The 22,385-nt window shown below is 41.1% G+C and overlaps 1 protein-coding gene across 1 annotated transcript in view; it reads left to right on the top strand.

Moving 5' to 3' along the window:
- Positions 1–19,382, top strand: part of cpda (carboxypeptidase D, a) — a 94,115-nt gene extending 74,733 nt beyond the window's left edge. Inside the window, exons 14-21 of the mRNA XM_038814345.1 lie at positions 1,289–1,424; positions 2,182–2,331; positions 6,256–6,351; positions 8,207–8,271; positions 9,223–9,354; positions 9,908–10,093; positions 14,821–14,923; positions 17,399–19,382. Of these exons, the coding sequence (XP_038670273.1) occupies positions 1,289–1,424; positions 2,182–2,331; positions 6,256–6,351; positions 8,207–8,271; positions 9,223–9,354; positions 9,908–10,093; positions 14,821–14,923; positions 17,399–17,625 (1,095 nt within the window). The 3' untranslated portion in view covers positions 17,626–19,382. The remainder of the gene's footprint in view (positions 1–1,288; positions 1,425–2,181; positions 2,332–6,255; positions 6,352–8,206; positions 8,272–9,222; positions 9,355–9,907; positions 10,094–14,820; positions 14,924–17,398) is intronic.
- Positions 19,383–22,385: the final 3,003 nt, after the last annotated feature.

Raw genomic sequence — 22,385 nt, 5'->3', positions numbered from 1 at the left:
GGCATAGAATTTACGATCAGGGAGCTTCTGCTCAAACGCACGTTAGACCACATCTAGAACATGAAGTGTGTTTCTGGTCACCATGTTACAGGAAAGATGTGATTTGTAATTGGAGAGGTTGCAGGGGCAATTTTTGGAGGATGTCAACAGGATAGAAAATTTTAGCTAGGAGGAAAAATTCAATAGCCTGTGGTGGTTTCCTTCAGGATGGGGAAACTAAAGGGGGGGTGGTTAATTGAGATGCATAAAAATTGAGGGGTCTGGATAGATTGGATCGGAATGACCCATTTCCCATGACCGGAAAATAACCAGGAGCATAAGTTTGATGTAATTGGCAGACAAATTAGAGCGAGGTTCAAGAGATTCTTTTTAATTTAGAGGATTTTGGAGGTATTGAACATTCTGCTCCTAAAAGTGACAGAGGCAGAAACCCTAATTGCATTAATAAGCACTTGGATATGGACTTGGAAGTGCCGTAATGTCCAAAATTCTGGACCAGGAGCTGGAAAGTGGGATTGGGTTGGGCAATTTTTTTCCTGCTGGAAGAGAGACAGTGGGGTGAAAGGCCACAATTGTGGAAATCAAGAAAATGTGAAATGGGAATGCTGCAGCACGATCATTTCCCACATGTCAGCTTTGCTGTTCTATCCCCGACCGAATGTTGATTATGTAGAAACGGTAACCACAACCTAACACAAGAAAAATGGTTCGGCAACATCAAATGCCTTTAAAATGACAATCCATTTTACAATTGCCAGCTTCCTAGGACACATGCTTAATTCTATAATTTTAAATGAGAAGAGAACTTGGCAGTTTTAATACTCTGGACGGATGCTGAAGCTAGCAATCAAAATGGGTGCTGCCAATGTATAGTTTGTGAAAAGCAAAAACCCATTAGATTCTCTGTTCAAAAACGCATCAAACTCCTGAACAAAGCTCTGAAGCAGAACCTGGTGAAATGTGACCATTTGCGTTTCATATTATATGTGCATGAGGTTGTTAGGTCTTTATTAACTTTTAAGAATAACATGCATATTAACTCAAGTAAATGCTATGTGCTTTTGCGGGCAGCAATGACGCAAATACTTTTGGATTTAGTTTATTGGCTATTGTTTTCAATTATTGATGCAAAACCTTTAAGTATGTTAGGTTAATGAGAACGGCAATTTATCTTTCCATTGAGAGCATGTTTGTTGTAAAGTGTGCATGCTAGTTAAGCTTTGTACTTGCTTAGACACATCATTTTGTCAAGTGAAAACTCAATTATTATTTTTTTTCTTTTCTCCAGTTGATTGAGGAGACAAAGATTGTGATTGTGCCATCAGTGAACCCAGATGGCAGAGAAATTTCTCAAGAGGGGCAGTGTATGTCCAAAGTCGGGATGACCAATGTAAATGGCAAAGACCTGGATACCGATTTCATAGGTAATCTGCTGAAACAGGCAGCTGTTTTATTTCTAACACTGATCCAGGGTAATGGACATCCCATCTGGGAGCAATTTTCAATTTTAATATTGGAACTAAAGTTTCGAGACCAAACCATTTTGAACCATGTGGAAGTAGGTGTTGTTTTAATTAGAGCGTGCCACATGTACACGTGTAGTTTTTGTTTTTAATATTTGGAAAGCTAGCTCATTTCCAAAGAATGTGTTTGTATTTATGAAACATTACTCTTATCTATGCCACCATGTCTAACTTGGGTTAAGCTGATGTGGCAAAGTTATTTAACCCAATCATCATTTATTTTAATAATGTGTATGGGTAGTAAATCAGCTGTTGAGAGAAAATAAAACTTGAGAGAAGAAACATGAGATTGGCGTCTAAATTGATGACTTTTAATCTAATCTAATCAATCGGAGTGTTATAAATTATCCACCCCATTCAATTTTCACTAAAGTTCGCTGCACATCACCAAAAATGAAGGTCTTGCTGGGTTCAACTCCTATTATAAACCAGGGTTTTAACCGAAGAAAAGATTACTGTTCGCACTGTGTAGCTGAAAACTTGTGTGTTAATTTCACTGCCTTATAAATCATTCTTTTATAGTACAACTTCTTGAATATTATACGTGGAATACAATGATCATTTTTTTTCTTATCCTATCAGCTAGTGTCCATTTTCACAGGCTGGGTAGGAATACTGATTGTAAGTATTAAAAGTTGAAAACTTATATTTTTATCAGGGAACTCCTCCGAGCAATTCTCAGAGATGCAACCTGAGACTAGAGGGATTGTCAAGAACCTGATCCTCAACCAAGGATTTACACTATCTGTTGTCTTGGATGGTGGTTCTCTCCTCGCCACATATCCTTATGATAAGCCTGTACAAACGGGTATGTATCTACTATGACCCATGTTTATTCCACATTGAATTGAACTTATTTTGTCCGAGCAGTGAATTATTTGAATGTTGTTTACCCTATTGGCTCAGTGGGGAGTTACTTTGCTGGTATGTTATTGAGCAGGATTGCCCTAGGTTTTGTTTCTTTGTTGAAGTTTGATCAATCTTGCAGCAAATTCCACTCCCCATGATAGTTTGGAATAAAAACAGAAAATGCTTGAAAAAGACTGACCGATCTGGAAGCATCTGTGGAGAGAGAAACCGAGTTAAATGTTTCAAGTACGTTTGACTCTTCTGGTACTTTGAAGTATGGGAATGTTACAATTAGCTTAACATTCCCAGGCTAAAAAGTATTAACTGGGTTAGTCTATTGATTACTATTAAGTTGTGTGTGGATGCTAGGTGAGAAGATCAAATGGCGTATGGTGACTTCCATGGTTCAACAGTCTGCCAACCCTCGCTGTTCAGACTTGCACACACTGTTAATTAAATGGCTGAAATACAAAAGGATCCATCAGTGGGCATTCATTTGTTTTGCAGAGATCGTTATTTTGCTCCGTTGTCAAATATTTATCCGCTCCTCCCCTGTTGTAAAAACTAACTTACCTTTTCATCGAGAGCGAAGGTCGGGAACTCCTAAGTCCCAACACATCTATGTTTCTGTGCATGCATGGACCGGGAGGGGACTGCACATGCACAATTCAGCATTCTAATTTCTTTGGGCTGAGGACAGGCCCAGTGCACCAGCACAGAAAGGAAACAGTGCAAAAAAAAAAAATCCAGGTCATGTGACCGGGAGTGGCATGTCATTGCAGCGAGGAGTCCATGACAGGGTAAGGTCCCAAAGTAGGAGTTCCAGACAAGTCCCAGTTAAGCTAAAGAAAAACGAGAGGAACAGGGAAAGAGGCTCCAATCAGAGAAAGGGCAGCGGTTGGCAGACGTATGTGGTGAGGGCTCTGGAGAAGACCTGAACATCCAAGAAGGCAGCAGAAGGTTGGTGACTTGGTGCTGCGGACCTTTGGGACAAAGATTCCCCTTTGGAGCAGAAGTATTCTGCTCGCTGTGGCTGAAAAGCTGTTGTTGTGCTCGAGTTAGAGCTTGAATACACACTTGGGAATCCAGGGAATGTAATAACGGGAGGCAAGATTGAAACCTCGTGAGGTGGGTCATCATTAATGTCGTCTGAATTGGAGAGCATCTCTGGTTAAATCTTCAAAGCTGAAGACTAGAATTCCTCGGTAAGAGTTTGTGAGATTAGTAGATGTGCGGGTTAGGTGGATTGGCCATGCTAAATTGCCCGTAGTGTAAGGTTAATGGGGGGATTGTTGGGTTACGGGTATACGGGTTACGTGGGTTTAAAGTAGGGTGATCATTGTTCGGCACAACATCGAGGGCCGAAGGGCCTGTTCTGTGCTGTACTGTTCTATGTTCTATGTTCTGTTATTGACATGTGGGTGGGTTGTTGAGAAATCCGTCATCTCTGTCTTGGTCACATCTAACAAGTCTTACAACACCAGGTTAAAGTTCAATGCGTTTGTTTCGAATCACTAGCTTTTGGAGCACTGCTCCTTCCTCTGGTGAATTCAGGTAATTCACCTGAAGAAGGAACAGTGCTCCAAAAGCTAGTGATTCAAAACAAACGTGTTGGACTTTAACCTGGTGTTGTAAGACTTCTTACTGTTCTCACCCCAGTCCAATGCCGGTATCTCCACATCTTGGTCACATCTGCCATTTTATAGTGTCGTGTGGTGTGTTTGACCAGTTTACCTGTTAATTTGCATGTTCCTCATATTAACGCTGAATGTTAAAGTATAAGATAGATACTGTAAATTGATTCTTTCTGACCTCGTATAGTAGCTTTTTTTTTGTTCAAAACCAATGGAATCTTATGACTTTATTAACTGAGTGTCTTGAATCTCAACTTTGTCTACTTTAAACAAAATATTATTGGCCCCTAACTGATCCAAAAACTTGGGGGTCTAGTCTAGAATCATAACACACCAAAAGTCAGTACTACATGGGGTGTGTAATTGGCATGTAAGTTATTGATGCTTGCAAGATTATATAGCTGGCTGTTTCGATTGTATCTGTGTAATCAATTCGAGCCGCCTTTCAGGAGAGGAGAGTAAAATGGAGATCATTTTGAAATGCTGACATTACATGTGTGGGTGTGCGCAGAGGTGATTGCGGCGCATGTGGTGGTAGCATCAGTACATATCCCTACCAGTATATGGAGGCTGGGTCAATTAACACGTTTAGGACCAAGTTTGGTAAGGGTGTCCAAAGTTATGGGGCAGAAGAGGGCAAATGGAATTGAAATACAAATGAGCATTGATCTAATTGACTGGTGAACAAGATTGAGGGACGGCTGAATGGCCTGCTATTGCTTTGTTCCTTGTTTCTGTGTAATGTTCCTTCCCAATAGGTACCCGTAGGTCGAAGCAACATTTTAATTTGTATAAGCCAATGTATTCATTATTGGGTTGATTCTTTAAAGGCTACATGTTTAAACTTCAGTGCCAAATGTGAAACATACTGCAAAATGAACCTGGTAATATAACACTTAGTTTGCTTTGCGGCCACATTTCACCCTGACTAAGGTTTAACATCTCAGCCTCTTAAACTTAAATGTGATGAACTCTCAGCTTGAGCATTCAATAAACAACTCTTCAGAGAGTGGGCAAAGGAGGAAGAGGCAATCCCTTCCCCCTTTACTTGGACAACATAATCTGCAACTTTTTTTACAGTGCTAAATGTGCATTTGCATTTTCAGAATGAAATGGAGATTAAACTCACTGCATCCTAATTAATGAATGCTGTGGCAAAGTATATCCATGTGATTTGTGGTATTACTGAGAGGTTGCACCTCTTAAAATAAACAAGATGACTTTGCTTATTGCATTTTTGTTCCTAACATCTGCAGCTTGTTTTTAATGCAGGTCGAGTATCCTTTATAAAAACTCTCCTGGGCCAATTGCATTTGATCTTTTCAGATAATTTCTGTTTTTAGATACTGCTAAGAACCTACATTACAACAGCCTAAAGTAAATAAAATGACTAGAAAAGTATGATGCATCTATAAAGTTCCTTTTTGACATGTTCACCATAAAATTGCAAGATAAATTGTGCCGACTTCACTCGATAAAGGCTGACTAGAATATAGAACATACAGTGCAGAAGGAGGCCATTCGGCCCATTGAGTCTGCACTGACCCATTTAAGCCCTCACTTCCACCCTATCCCCATAACCCAATAACCCCTCCTAACTATTTTGGACACTAAGGGCAATTTAGCATGGCCAATCCACCTAACCTGCACGCCTTTAGACTGGGAGGAAACCGGAGCACCCGGACAAAACCCACGCACACACTGGGAGAAGGTGCAGACTCTGCACAGACAGTGACTCAAGCCGGGAATCTATCCTGGGACCGTGGCGCTGTGAAACCACAGTGCTAGCCACGTGTGCTACCGTGCTGTGCTACAAGGCTCAAAGAAAAGTGCAGATTTTGGATGTGTTCATTTTTCAGATTTACAGATAAAGAATACTTGACTTGTATCTTTACCAGTGGTTAGTAGCCAGACAAATGTGCAGTTGATATTAACTCTATTCCTGGTTCACTGTTGAATATAAGTAATAATGAAAGAGGTTCAAAGAGCAAATTGTGGTTGAAAATAGAGGTCTTGAATCTCCTGCATTCTGAAAACGGCATGATTGGTGATCATATGGCATATTCATGAGTTGTCGTTTGCAGACAGAATTCGTTCAAGGGTTGGGGTTATGAGTCCAGTGTTCCCAACATGAAAAATGTTTTTGTTCCACCACAACATGTTTTCTTCATGCACATTGTAAAAGTAGAAAACTACCACATTCAGTACTGTGTGACCTGCATATGACGCACTCTGTTTTCTTCCAACAGTGGCCAATGAGGAAACACTGAAATATTTGGCAACCGTTTATTCTAACAATCACCCCAAAATGCACTTGGGCCATCCAGGTTGTCCTAATAACACTGGTAAGAATTTAAAATATAACCTCATTAAAATTCTCTTCAGCCTTACATATTTTGCAAGCCCAGATGAAAATTTCAGATGAACGTTCGCTCGTAGGACCAGAAGGTCTGACATGGGTCAATAGATATTTTTGACCTGAGGGAATCCTGGCTTCATATCCCGTCTCTTTCCTCATCTCCATTGGTTATTTTGTGACATTTTGATGGGCCCAAAATATGTTAACTGTCAGTCCTTTGTTCCATATGTTGTTCGCTCTGATGATCTGCCCTAGAGCAAAATGAGAGTGAACTAGAAGAGATGCAATGCTATAACTAAATGTACCGCATGAAAGAAACTTAAGCAAAATATTGATACTGTGTGGGCAGCACGGTAGGACAGTGGGTAGCATTGTTGCTTCACAGCTCCAGGGTCCCAGGTTCGATTTCCAGCTTGGGTCACTGTCCATGCGGAGTCTGCACGTTCTCCCCGTGTCTGCGTGGGTTTCCTCCAGGTGCTCCGATTTCCTCCCACAAGTCCCAAAAGACTTGCTGATGGGTAATTTGGACATTCTGAATTCTCCCTCTGTGTACCCGAACCAGGCGCAGGAATGTGGCCACTAGGGGATTTGCACAGTAACTTAATTGCAGTGTTAATGCAAGCCTACTTATGACAATAAAGATTATTAAATGCACTGTAAACATAAGAGCATACTCTATAAAGTACAGAATTAAATGAAATATGTTAGCGACCTCCGGAGGTAATACTAAATTCTCAAAGTAAGCCACATGCTGCAGATGCTGACAATATAAAAATTTGGAAATTCTCTGTCAAGTGACATTTGTGAAGATAGAGGAGTCATCTGACATTCCAGCACTGAAGACCCTGTAACTCGAACAGGATTTTTTTTATTGCTGTGAATCATTTCTAATAATATGGAGGAAGTTTTTTAAAAAAGTTGTGGGAAAATTATGAATGGTTAGTTTGCAAAATTTATTGTTTTTATTTAAAAATTCTGCTTTCATTTGTTTTGGGGAACAAATTTAAGCGGATCATCAGGTTCAAAAATTGGTCATTTTGAAGGCTTTAATGGGAGATTGGATATTTTTATTTAATGTTGTGTAGTATGTTGTTGCTCACAAGAGAGAATAATCCATTTGGATTTAAAGTTTCATGTCTGTTGGCCAACAAAGTCTGATTGCAGCAATGTGTCACTATGGGGACGATTAATTGCAGTGTTTGCACTGCAGTCGGGGAATGCTGTTGCAATCTCATCCCCTCCTGCATTTGGAATATAATTTCATCACAAACGACTTCTCTAGATGAACTCACTTAACCCAACTTTCCACAGTGCATTGGTTGATTTACATGGAACGTCATTCTTTTCCAGTCATTCTGTTGTCATGCCCCAAGGGGAATATAAATTGGCCACTGTGGTTTTGCTTCCTTAGATAGGGGAATACCATTAATTTCCCATGCAATAGAAACAAAGCTGAGTTCCTGTACATCAGCTCTGAAAGTAGATCAGGAAGCTTGACACAGAATTTGAAATGAGACGAACGGTGCCACAACTGTTAAAATAATCTTTTTTTTTTAAATTGGGGATAGAAAAATTAATCCCAGTACACTCAAAGGGAAAAGCATTCTTATAGTCAGAGATGGGAAGGTCGGCATTACAAAAATATGAAATATTTTGTGGGTTATTTGTTCAATTTGGGAAAAGCTTTGTGCAATAAGATTATAAATGCTCATTTCTAGTCACATTTGCAAGTGCAATTTGAATGTTTCTATTGTTAAATATGAGGGCGAGAACCCGGGTTGTTTTCCCAGTTGCTTCTGGCATCTGAAGTTTACATCATTCATTGGTTTAATCAATTTCAGATGAAAGCGTCCCTGGTGGTGTTGTACGTGGAGCACAATGGCATGGTCACATGCATAGCATGAAGGTGAGCATAAGATAACTGGTTGTAATGAAGCCTATAAAATCTTTTGATTGATGTAAGTTTATATATCACTGAAAATCTGAAAGGCATTCTATTTTTAAAAGCCAACACTACATTGGTTGAACAGAAGCAAGTACTGTATGCTTTTCCTGTACTGCCCTCTTATGGCTGGTTGAGAGTTGATACAATCACAATGATCATATTGTAAGCACCATGACTGTGTTCTCCGCAAAATTATGTAAACTGTACAGAATCCTACATCGTAAACTGTAAACCTTTTGAAGTGAAGTATTGAAGACTTTCTCAGTCACAGAAGACAATAATTTAAATGCTTGTGCCATTCCTCAGCTGGTTCACTTGTGAGGTTACCAACTGATTAAATGTACTCCTGGTAATTTTATCACATGTCCCCCATGCTCCAGCTATTCGTTAGCCAAAGCATCCATCCTTTTGTTGCAACGCACTGCCTTCCTCTGCCAATTGGAAAGCAAACAGATTTGTTATCCAATTGGATAATGTTTGGCGGTCAGCCTGACGGCCATCTTAACTGGTGAAGAGAAATGTTCAAAGAAAATTTCAAAACTATCCTTTTTGATGCCCCTGTGTTTTTTCTCCAGGACTGTACCCAACAGTGCCTGCAGATGATCTTCAATTCTTGGAGACTCCAGGCCAATCCAGAATGGTTTTATATTGTTGTGAAGGGAGAGAATGGTCTGCATTCCCCAAATAGGAATTGGGTTGTTGGCTAGAATTCCAACTAAAATCAAACCCTCAGCAAAAGCGAACAAAACGTACAATATTGAGTTTAGTTTGAGGCTGAATATCTGCCTTGTTTGTGGTATAAATTCTGTTCAAAGAGAAGGATTTGAGTGAAATTATTTCAAATAAAACTGTTTTAATTCTTTTGCTTGCTCCCACTGTAAAGTTAAATATTTTTTCAACTTGTTTTACCAGGATTTTAGTGTTACCTATGGCCACTGTCCTGAGATCACAGTTTACACAGGTTGCTGTAACTTCCCACGCGCAAAAGATCTTGCTACAATTTGGCGTGACAACAAGAAGTCTTTACTCAGTATGCTTGTTGAGGTAAGTATCTTTATTAATACCTCATCAATGCAGGAGGGCCAAGCCTGATCTGACAATTCAGCCCTGGACACTGAGGGAACTCTCGCCTATTTGTACAAATGTATCTTATTTGCTGGTCCAGTCTGCTTGATGTTTGTCACCGTGGAAGTTTGGAAAATGCTGTGTTCGCCCAGTTGTCTCAAGAATGTTAAAACACAATTCGGAACATTGCAATCAGAACCTTGAGATCTACGCTGATTAATAAGAAAATATAATTTGTACACCGGAGGTTGAGTGACGTCCACAAAGCAAAAAAGGTGGGCATCCCTGACTTGATCGTGTCGGGAGGTTATATTCTCTCCATATACTTCGACAGATACAACATATCTGCAATTTCAATCAATATCATCCATTGTGAAAGACAAAAGAATGATCAATGAATGCGTCATTTTGGAAAAGAGAGATTTGTCTTTGCTTTGCTTTCCAATAGCTTTGTTTGCAATGTTCTTATCTACGGCTATTTTAAGTAGTTTATGCTGACTTTTCTTTTTAAATCTGATATTGCTTCTCTCAGGTTCATAAAGGCTTACGTGGAATGGTGACTGATAAAGCTGGAAATCCAATTTCAAAAGCAAATATTATTCTGAATGAAGGTGTTAAAGTTCTGACATCAGAGGCAGGCTATTTCCATGTTCTCCTGTCTCCAGGACCACATCATATTGATGCACTTGCAGCAGGTTACCAACACCAGCGCAAACAGGTAGAAAATCCAAATACCTTTTTCCAGTTATACATCTGCTTAGTTCAGCTTTACTCAGCTTGCTGTTGGACCACAACTGCGTCTTAGGCTTGAGAGCCCCGATTACCAGTGAGTTAAATTTTAAAGTGAAAGCCAGCCACAACTTCAGGGAACTTTGTAAACCTGGGAGAGAAAATGCTGGAAAATCTCAGCAGGTACTTTAGCAAATCTCAGCAAATGTTTCTTACATTTATAAACCTGACTGTGTTATGTCAGAATTGTTCGATCAGTGACCCACTTTGGGTATTAGGGAGCAGGGTTCCTGACCTGACTCTTGAATGACATTGTCTTTTCCATGTCATATTTAAAATGTCTTCACATTGGCTCAGCAGGAGTTGGATCACCACATATTAGTGCAGATGTTCAAAAATGCTATGAAGATTTTTTTAAATGTATTGATATTGGATTTATTCTTTTTCCAAACTTTAGAAATAAATTGTATTGTAAAAACATTTTAAAAAACCATTCCATAGAATCCCTGCAGTGCAGATGGAGGCCATTCAGCCCATCGTGTCTGCACCGACAAAGCAACCTACAATGTATATCCTTATTTTTTTCATATTGAAAATGTAGTCCCCAACTTTGTTTCAGCTTATTTACTTGTATTTTCTAGCTCAGACCTTCAGCTGTGTGGCTTTACCAGGCTGGACAATATGAGACTGACGCTCAATACTCTTAACCGACCAGTTTTACTTCCCTACAATTTGGTACAAACAGCATTTGTTATCTTAAAAACAAAAATTAAACACTGGAAACTCTAGGAACAATTGCTTCCAAAAGGCAGTGGTTCAATACTGTAAATTATAGTTTGTTTAGAATGTGCTATCCGTTTTTAAGATTATTCAAGTTAATTGATGGTGGTGATACAGTCCTTCCTGTTTTGGGTAGATTTCTGAAAGGCTATTGCACAATTTTGCATTGAACTTGAAATCAGAGTTGAAGTTTTAACTCCATTTATCAAAGTGGCAAAATTGTAGCTGATCTGTATTTGCTAATCGAGGAAAATTACTCGTGACTTGCTAACATTTCACACTCTTTCCCCTCCAACGCGGTCAGTTGTTTCTCCAATTCCTTTAAGTTTCATTGAAAACAAAACCAGTCGCATCCTTAGCCAAGCTGATCCAGTGCAGCAACTGACCTGTACCCAACAATTAGAAAAACTGCCCGGGTATGCCCTGTGCACAAATAGCAGTACAAACTCCATCTGATCAATTACTGTCCCATCAGTTTTGCCTTCAATCACCAGTAAAGTGATGGAAGGTGTCCTTGACTTAGCAATCACCTGGCCATTGATGCTCAGTTTGGATTTCTCCAATTCCACAAATCCAGACTATATTCCTGAAATGGACAAAAAGAGCTGAGTTCCAGAGGTGAGATGAGTGTCTGTCCTTGACATCCCACAAGTCCGAAGATGTGCTGGTCAGGTGGATTGGCCATGTTAAATTGCCCCTTAATATCCAAACGGTTAGATTGGATTAAGGGGATAGGGTGAGTGCATGGGCTTGAGGAGAGTGCTCTTTCCAAGGGCTGGTGCAGACTCAATGGACCGAATGGCCTTCTGCACTGTAAATTTTATGATGCTATGATCAAGGCAGCAATTGACTAAGCACAGTGGTTAGCATTGTTGCTTCACAGTACCAGGGTCCCCGGTTCGATTCCCGGCTTGGGTCACTGTCCGTGAGGAGTCTGCACGTTCTCCGTGTCTGTGTGGGTTTCCTCCGGGTGCTCCGGTTTCCTCCTAGCTGATCCAGTGCAGCAACTGACCTGTACCCAACAATTAGAAAAACTGCCCGGGTATGCCCTGTGCACAAATAGCAGTACAAACTCCATCTGATCAATTACTGTCCCATCAGTTTTGCCTTCAATCACCAGTAAAGTGATGGAAGGTGTCCTTGACTTAGCAATCACCTGGCCATTGATGCTCGGTTTGGGTTTCTCCAATTCCACAAATCCAGACTACATTCCTGAAATGGACAAAAAGAGCTGAGTTCCAGAGGTGAGATGAGTGTCTGTCCTTGACATCCCGAAAGGCGTGCTGTTGGGTAATTTGGATATTCTGAATTGTCCCTCTATATCTGAACCGGCGCTGGAGTGGGGATTTTCACAGTAAATTCATTGCAATGTTAATAAGCCTATTTGTGACAATAATAATAAAGATTATTATTGACGAACCGTAGAAAAACCGAAATCAGTAGGAATTGAGTAAAACTCCACTGGTTGGAGTCATACCGAACCGCAGAGGTTGATTGTTCAAAGCCAATCATCTCCGCCCAAGTACATCACTGCAGGAGTTCCTCAGGGTGGTGTACCAGGCCCAAACATCATTACCTGCTTCATCAATGACCTTCCCTCCAATGTAAGGTCAGAAGTGGGGATCTTTGCTGCTGATTGGATAGTGTTCCATACCATTTGCAACTCTGAAATTAAAATTAAAAACAGAAAACACTGTAAAAACTCAGCCTGTCTGGCTGAAACGTTTCTAAAACGCATAACTCTTCAGATCTCTTCAGCGAGACCTGAATAACATTTATAGAATTTACAGTGCAGAAGGAGGCCATTTGGCCCATCGAGTCTGCACCAGCTCTTGGAAAGAGCACCCTACCCAAGGTCAACACCTCCACCCTATCCCCATAACCCAGTAACCCCACCCAACACTAAGGGCAATTTTGGACACTAAGGGCAATTTATCATGGCCAATCCACCTAACCTGCACATCTTTGTGACTGTGGGAGGAAACCGGAGCACCCGGAGGAAACCCACGCACACACGGGGAGGATGTGCAGACTCCCCACAGACAGTGACCCAAGACGGAATCGAACCTGGGACCCTGGAGCTGTGAAGCGATTGTGCTATCCACAATGCTACCGTGCTGCCCTAGACTACATTTAGACTAATGTAAAATGTAATGAGTAGCATTGCCATCATTGAATTCTCCACCGTCAACATCCTGGGGGTTATTATCGACCAAAAACTGGTATATAAATACTTTGACTGCAAGAGCAGATGAGATGCTGGGAATTTTGCAGTGAGTAATTAACCTCCTAACTCCCAAACGTCTGCCCACCATTTAGATTTTTAAAAAAAAATAGGATGTGTGCATCACTGGCTAGGCCAGCATTTATTGCCCATCCTTAGTTGTCCTTCAGAAGGTGTTGGTGAGCTGTCTTCTTGAACCACTACAGTCCATGAGGTGTAGGTACACCCACAGTGCTGTTTTGGTCGATGTTCCTGGATTTTGACTTGGTACAGTGAAGGAGCGGCGATACATTTCTAAGTCAGGATGGTGATCGACTTGAAGGGGAACGTCCAGGAGGTGGATTTCCTGGGTATCTGCTGCTCTTGTCCTTATAGATGGTAGTGGTCATGGGTTTGGAAGGTGCTGTCTAAGAAACCTTTGAGTTCCTGCGTTACATCTTGTAAAATGGTACACAAGGGTGCCACTGTTTGTCAGTTGTGGAGGGATTGAATGCTTGTGAAAAGGATAGCAATCAAGTGGGCTTATTTGTCCTGGATGGTGTCGAGCTTCTTGAATGTTGTTGGAGCTGCACTCATCCAGGCAAGTGGGGAGTACTCCATCGCACTCATGGTTTGTGCCTTGTAGATGGTGGACAAGCTTTTAGGGTCAGGAGGTGAGTTGCTTCCCACAGGATTCCTAGCCTTTGACCTACTCTGGTAGCCACAGTATCTATATGGCTAGTCCAGTTCAGTTTCTGGTCAATGGTAACCTTCCCAGGATGTTGATGGCGGGGATTGAATGATAGTTCAGCTATTATTAGTGTGTGCAGTAATAACCAAGCCAGACAATAGCTTCCACAGTGACTTGATGGAGCTCTTTGAGCCCTCTGAATTTTATCAGGGGTAGTCTTCAATGATGTGACTCATTGATTGGGGTGCACCACAGTCGCAGTCTGGCAAGCCCCCACCTTTGCCAATTTGTTGCACAAACGGCCTGGATACAAAATGAGGAATAGGATGGAATATTCTCCGGTTGTCTGATAGAGTCCACCTCCGGCAACATTCAAGAAGCTCGTCAGCATCCAGAAAAAGCAGTGACTTGATCGTCACTCCCTCCACCATTAGCAGACAGTGGCAGCAATGTGTACCATGTAAAAGATGCACTGTAGCAGCTCACCAAGGCTCTTTCACATTTTTCCATACCCGTGACCTCTACCACCTGGAAGAGCAAAGGCAGCATACATATGGGAACACCACCAGTAAGTTCACCTCTAAGCCGCACACCATCCTGCCTTAGAACTATGTCACTATTCCTTCACCAGGTCAAAACCTGGAATCCGCTCCCGAACAGTACTGTGGGTGTACCTACACCACGTGAACTGGAGCGGTTCAAGATCGCACCACCTGCTCAAGAATGAGTACTGGCCTTGCCAATGAAGCTTACATCCCAAGAACAAAATGTATATTTCTAAAAAAATCGCTGGTCTGTCAGGATCTAAGCATTTGTATCTGAACAATTAAACTTATCTCTTCTCTTTCACAGGTTCAGGGGCACGTCGTTTATTGTCTTACTTAGTTTCTGTACAAAAATTTGGTGAAGTCATAAATGAGCTCTCAATTGCAAAATACGCACCCACTTTCTGGTGTATTCCATTCTTTTTAGGAATAATAGTTTTTTCTGAACTCTCCTGCTCGAAAATAAAAACTGTACTCACTACATTTTTGTGCCATAGGTATTTGTATCTTCATACGAAGCTGCCACCTCTTTGGTAATAGTTGTTGAGCTGGATAATAAATTGCTTGGACTCCCCAGAGAATTGGTGGTGACCGCAGCAGGTAAGAATTGGTATTATATGGCAGTATTTCAAATTGCTTGTGCTAAGATTTCTAGCAACAATGAGCTATAATTTGAAATTCATTAAAATCAGCAACTCGTACCTCAATCAAAGTGACATGACGCATATTTGAATGTTTTTTTTTACAGTTTGAGGGAACTCTATTTTTATAGCATTGAAGTGACGAGCTTACTTGAATGCAGCTCTTTTTAAAAAATATATTTTATTCCATAAGCACTCGTACACATCGATCGGCATTGTGCAAAAATAAACATGATACGTAGTTTGTTTAATTTTCCCCCTTTATTCCTGCCCCCCCCCCCCCCCCCCCCCCATGACAAACAATTCCTCAAACATGGACAAAAACAGCGTCCACCGCACAAAGATCCCCTCCTCCAACCCCCTACGGATAAACCTTATCTTCTCCAACCTGAGGAACTCCTACAAGTGCCCCAGCCACGCCTTAACCCCTGGCAGTGCTGCTGACCTCCAGCTCAAAATTATCTGGCACTGGGCAATCAGAGGCAAAGGCCACGACATTGGCCCCCCTTTTTGTTCTTTTCTTTGTTCCTTAGATAGGACATCATGATTGGTGCCGGCTTGGAGGGCCAAAGGGTCTGTTCCTGTGCTGTACTTTTCTTTGTTCCCCTTCTGCAGCCCCGGCACCTCTGACACCCCAAAAACCGTCACCATAGGGTCCGGTGCTATCTTGACCCCCACAGACCCCAACAGACTCAAACACCGCCTCCCAAAGTCTATCCAGCTTTGACATTCCGAAAATATGTGAACATCGTTAGCCGTTCATCCATTAGAATCCATTCATCCGGGTCCGAGTCATATGGGCCCTATGTACCACCTTGTACTATATAAGGCTCATCCTCGCTTAGGGTGGCATGACAGTACAGTGGTTAACACTGTTGCTTCATAGCTCCAGGGTCTTGGGGTTGATTCCCGGCTTGGGTCATGTGCGGAGTCTGCACGTTCTCCCCGTGTCTCCGTGGGTTTCCTCTGGGTGCTCCGGTTTCCTCCCACAGTACAGAGATTTGTATGGTTAGGTGTATTGGCAGTGTTAAATTGCCCTTGGTGTCCAAAAAGGTTAGGTGGGGTTACGGGGATAGTGTGGCGGTGTAGCTTAAGTAGGGTGCTCTTTCCAACGGCTGGTGCAGACTCGATGGGCTGATGGGCTCCTGCACTGCAAATTCTATGATGAAGAGATTGAGTTGACTGTGCATTATTTCACTCCAAATTCCCCACCCAATCTCCATCTGCAACTCTTCCTCCCAACCACCCATAGATATATATCTCCCCCCCCAACAAAACCACCACACAAACATCCGGGACCAGCACCTTCTCCAAATGTATACTCTGGCAACTGAGGGAATGAGGGGAGCTCCTTCCACACAAAATCCCGCACCTGCCAATATCAAAACTCACTCCCCCTTGGCAACTCAAACTTCTTCTTCATTTCCTCTAGCCCCACAAACCTGCCCTCCACAAACAGATCTCTCACCCTCACTATCCATTCCCCTCGCCATCTCCCTCACACCCCATCCATTCCCCTCACCCCGGTGCAAACCTATGGTCCTCACATCGTGGGGTCAATACCAACATGTGCCCTAATTTAAAGTGACTCCTCAACTGATTCCAAATCTTAATTGAAGATTCCACCACCGGGCTGCTCATGGGAAAATGGCAATGGTGCTGTCACCAGGGCCCTCAAACTCGTCTGACCAGCCCCCCATCGTCTCACCTTCTCAGCATTTGCCATCCAGTAATAATGTAGCAGCTTTGGGAGTGCCAGGTGTCTTGCCTGCACAAACAAATTCCGAAATCAACTAGTCCACCATTCGTAAAAAAAGCCTTGGAGAGAAAAATCGGGAAGGACTGGAAGATAAACAGGAAACTTGGCAGGACATTGATCTTTACCACCTGCACCCTCCCTGCCAATGTCAGGTGTAGTGTGACCCACCATTTGAAGTCCCCTTTAAATCAGCCCTCTTAATTCCACGTGTGCATAGTAGTCCAGTCATGCGACACCTGAATCCCCAGGTACCGGAATCTAACCCTAGCCACTGTAAACTGCAGAGTTCCCACTCCGCCCCAAAGCATTCACTGGGAAAATCTCACTTTTTCCCCAACATTCAATTTGTACCTGGAAAAGGTCCCAAATCTCCCCAACAGGTCCATAATACTCCCCATACTGTCCAGCGGATTTGCCATATGCAACTGCAAGTTGTCGGCGTACTAAGACACCCTATGCTCCCTCCGACACTGACCTGACCCCTCCCCTCCACAATACCCTGCCACTCTTCCAAAACCAAGGGCTCAATCGGCAACACAAGCATCAATGGCGACAGTGGGCATCCCTGCCTTGTTCCCCTGAGCGGCCCAAAATAGTATTGAATTGTAATATTCTAGTTTGTGTAATGCTGTGAAGTGACTGAAATTAAACCAGGAATATTATATTTTCCATCAGGTGCAACCCTGTCAGCAATACTTGTGACAGCTTGCATTGTTTGGTGCGTTTGCTCCATTAAATCCAATCATCAAAAAGACGGCTTTCATCGTTTGAGACAACATCGAGATGAATATGAAGATGAGATACGAATGATGTCGATGGGTTCAAAGAAATCTCTTCTCAGCAGTGAGTTTCAGGATGAAACAGAGAGTGATGAAGACACTTTGTATGTTAATAAACATTAACATATCAAGCCAGCCCTGCCGGACTGGCAGTAATGTTCATCTTTTTTGCCAAGTAAAATGAACAAAAAAGCATTAACCCTAATAGAGGATATGCTTGTTCTACTGCACATTAATGGAAATCTTGGGAGTGATTTCTGTGACATTCTTACTTGTCCCTTTGGAAAAATAGATTCTACAAGAAGGAATAGCAACTTGCACCGTCACTTGAGCATTGCACAAATCCTGAACTGACTGCCGATCTTGTGCAGTGGTTAAAGGTCGACCGCATAAAGAATGTTGTTGCACCATATCTACCATCTGAGCCTCTGCCTGTCATAATACTTAAAAATTGTGCCAACATTGAAGGATGCAGTATACCTTTTACTTTGTGTCTGCTGAACTCCCCTTTCAAGTCAACATTTATATTTCCCTTTTGGGAACTTTACTGTATTTTGTACAAACATAGTTTTGAAAAGAAATGGGATAAAGGGAATTGGGCAGTATTACTACTGTGCCATTTTTGTAGGACATTGTGCAGTACTGCTACTGCGCCATTTGTACAGATTGTACGTGCAACTTTTAAAGGTTGGGCAAATTTTAACCAGAGGTATACTGCAACTTTGTGTTGTGTACTTATCTTTCCGATGCTGCATTGGAGGTAAAGTGATTGCTGTATATGTTTTCTTTCCTACCCATCTCCAAAAGAAAAGGTATGACTTTTTGAGTAATTGAAATTGGACTTTTTTCATCTTTGCACCACTCATTTGTATTTCACACCATCAAAGGTAACTAGCAAAAAAAAATTAAAAATAGGAACAGATTAATGTTGCTGATAATCACATCATTCAAAAAGCTAATACGAGAAAATTGGGTAATGATCACTATGCAGAAGTGCATATATCAAATGCAACCTGAGCAAACATCAATCGATAAAGTTGAAAGCTAAACAGTTTTGGTGTTTAGGGGCAGGGGTTACAGAAGGAAAGAAACCCCAAACGGGCCATTTTTGAAAACTGTGTCTTCAATTTTGTCATGGGTGTCCTTTTACTTTTGAACTTATTCTTGATGAACACTGGATCATTTTATAGTTGGAGAATTCTCAATTGCAATTACAAATGTTAATAGGGAACTGAACATCTAATTTTAAAGGTGCTCTTTTATTATAAAAATTATGAAGTACTATTTGTGAGGCAGTGGAGTCGTTTAAGTTGAATCATGATGGTAGAGATGGCTACTGAAAAGTAAAATGAGAATTGATGGTCCTAATTGTATGCTGTTTGAAGCATATTTTTTCATAGTTTTTATAATCTGAACCTTGGTGTAAATTTTTCCACTATACTGTAGAGATGCTTGAATGTGGGTGAAGGGTCATAGAATAACAAACTCTGTACAGATGTGTGAGAGTATGTTTGTGTGTGTTTTCAGTGTGTGCCACTGAATGTACACCTGAATTGCCTAAATACAGTATATGATGATCACCAGAAATACAGCATTGCCAAAAACACCTGATTCATACGTTGGGTACTAGTCAGTTTGTTAAAAATGATTCACTGTACCTAAGTTTTTCCGCTCCATTGTGTTTGGAGAATTACTTCAACATGTTAGTATTGTCATTCATTCACTTGTACTTTTTTTTTGCACAGGACTTTTTGTCAATATGGTGTATTCGATTATATACTGTGATGCCTTAAATTTTTCATTGCTTTCATTTTGTGGTGATGTCACTGGATTTCAGTGAAATGATTTGGCATCTAAAAATAAATGCTTTATCAAGCACGTTTATGTTGTTTATGGTGGTGTATTCAGAGTTTAAACCATGAACATCTGGTTAAACCACAAGTTGTCCTCTTTCGATAAATTCCACATGGAACAAGCAAAAGTAACAAGGTGTATACAATACGCACAACTACATAGCAGGGCTGACTTGGACTTGTCCAACTTGTGTTTGTTTTTATATTATCTAATCATTTATTACAGTGGCGAGGTGGCAGGCATCACTTTTGGGGGGAGGGGGGGGGGCGAGGATGGGGATATCTCCCGATATGGAAATACCAAATAAATATATTTTTTTCTTTTTAAAAAAAAAACTGCATGTTCTGACTGACTCAGGTAACCTATAATGTTTGACAGTTACTGAATTTAATTACAATTTTTAGTGCAAGGGATTACAACTTCTAACTGAATATTTGGGAAAGAATTCTGCAATAAATTCCTTCGTAATTAGTGTCAATTTATGCTAATTAAGTTAGTGTTTTATTGCACGATACTCTTAGACCTAACTAGTGCATTGTATTTTTCAATTCTATCCCCTTTTCTACAAATGTATGATACCAAGCAAGTACTGTAAATCAGAATACTGGACCAGAGCTTTCAAGCTAAGGGGTAAAACTGCCCTTTTCCTTTTAAAGTACGTTTGATCAACATGACGTTCCTTTTCGTGGGGAGATGTAATTTTTAAAAAATACCCTTGCATTTCACAACTGTAATGTAAATCAACATTTTGACCATAAATCCTAAAAAAAAATCTAAATTGGTCCATTGATGGATTGAACACTCAATCCTTCAATTTGAGCATATACATTTGGAAAGAGAAATAATCATTTGTTTTGTCTTTAACATTGGAAGGCTGAGGTTACGTATCCTCCGATAGACTTTGTTTTTTATTGGCGAGCAGTTATTAAAATATATGCACAAGACTAATTGCCGCAACTAAACTGAAATCAATAATATGCTGGCCTTGATGGATGATTTATGAACAGCTGTACGCTGAAGTTACCCTGGAGAAACAAGCTAGCACTATTTTAACATTCTTGATATTAACCGTTGGAGCGTAACAGATGTATTGAAGGTGAAAAAGAAAAATTGGGCGGCATGCGTAATGGGTGATCGATCTGTTTTTGTTTGTGTTATCACCGCTGCTGTCCCACTCTTTCTCTTTTCCCCCCCCCCCCCCAACATCAAATTTGAACTTTGCTCCCGTTAACTGGTTTTACCACTCAAGCTGCCAATGTTGTATCAAGTTTTTATTAATTTGTTGAACTCTCTTATTGACACTTGCGATGCTGAAGGTGTATTATCCTTCGGATGCGATGTTGAAACCGGAGCCCCATTTGCCCCCTCGTGTGGATGTAAACGAACCCATGACACCATTTCAAAGAACGGTAGAAGGAATTTCCCTGGTTTCCTGGCCAACATTTATCTCTCAACTAATAAAATTATCTTTTTGTAATGGGCAGCTGATCCTATTTATTCTATTGCCCTAAGTCAAAATCATCCATCTGAAATTAAATCAAGCTGCCAGAAATGAGATTGAATATTATTTCTCTTTGCTACGAGTGAGACATTTATCTTAGTTGCAATGCTTAAATAAATGCAATAATATACGCATTGAATTGGATCAACCTCCTGCTGGAAAATGTTTTAATTTTCAACTTATTATTAAGGTAATGAATAGCTTCACCACACCACTGAAAACCAATCATTTCTCCAATTGCATGCTAAAGCAGTAGGCTTCAGGCAGAATTTTGTTGAGTTGAAGTACCCTTTTTTTTGTCGTCCATTTTCAGCTTCTCCAGGTCAACGATATAAATGCTGTGAATTGTCACGGACCCAACATAGAGTCATAGATGTTTACAGAATGGAAACAGGCCCTTCAGGCCAGCTGGTCCATGCTGCCCAGTTTCTATCACTAAACTAGTCCCACTTGCCTGCGTTTGGCCCACATCCCTCTATACCCACCCTGCCCTTGTAACTGTCACAAAATTGTACCCGCCTCTACTATTGCCTCTGGCATCCTGTTCCAGATGCTCACCACCCTCTGTGTGAAGAAATTTCCCCTGTGGTCTCTTTTGTATCTCTCCCCTCACCCTAAACCTATGCCCTCTAGTTCTCGACTCCTCTACCTTTGGGAAAAGATGTTGACTATCTACCTTATCAATGCTCTTCTTTATTTTATAGACCTCTATAAGATCACCCCTAAGCCTCCTACGCTCCAGGGAAAGAGGCCCAGTCTATCCAGCCGCCTCTTATAACTGATACCATCAAGTCCTGGTAGAATCCTCGTAAATCTCTTCTGCACTCTTTCTACTTTAACAATATCCTTCCTATAATAGGGTGACCAGAACTGAACATAGTATTCCATGTGTGGTATTACCAATGTCTTGTACAGCTTCAACAAGGCGTCCCAACTCCTGTATTCAATATTGTGACCAATAAAACCTAGCAGCCTCATCAAGAATTCCCTTGCATCTTTAGATACACGGGAAAGCTCCTTTTTACTCAATCTCAACAATAGGTCCCAACTCAGGTATTCAAATAGCATCCCCTTCTGTACTGAGCTATCTCCTATATGCGTCCTTGCTGAATAAGAGTACAAATTCAAGAGCAGACCGCTGTGTGGACATACCTGTTGGGAGATGGGTTTTCACCCTGACCCTAGAGCCAGCAGACAAAAACAGGAATGCTATAGGTTTGAACTGGATATGCACCTAACCACTAATGGTTAAAAGTGTGTGACTCACTGCAGATTCCCCATCCACACTCCAGTATTCTTGGGTGAAATGTCTATCGTGTAGGATATTATTTTTAAAAAGTAACTTGATTATTTAGTTATTTTTCTTAACATTTATGTTTTCTTTTCCACATGCCTTGTTCATTGCATGGCATTTTCTATGCCATGTTCTGCTTCTGCCAGGATTTATAACAAAACAATAATCCTGTTGTCACAGCTATTTTTGTGTCTCTGGTGCTCTGACATCTTTCTGGTTCTTTTCCAATCTGTC

Source organism: Scyliorhinus canicula, chromosome 12, assembly GCF_902713615.1.
Source record: "Scyliorhinus canicula chromosome 12, sScyCan1.1, whole genome shotgun sequence".
NCBI lineage: Eukaryota > Metazoa > Chordata > Chondrichthyes > Carcharhiniformes > Scyliorhinidae > Scyliorhinus > Scyliorhinus canicula.
This window is presented reverse-complemented; position numbering and strand designations above follow the sequence as displayed.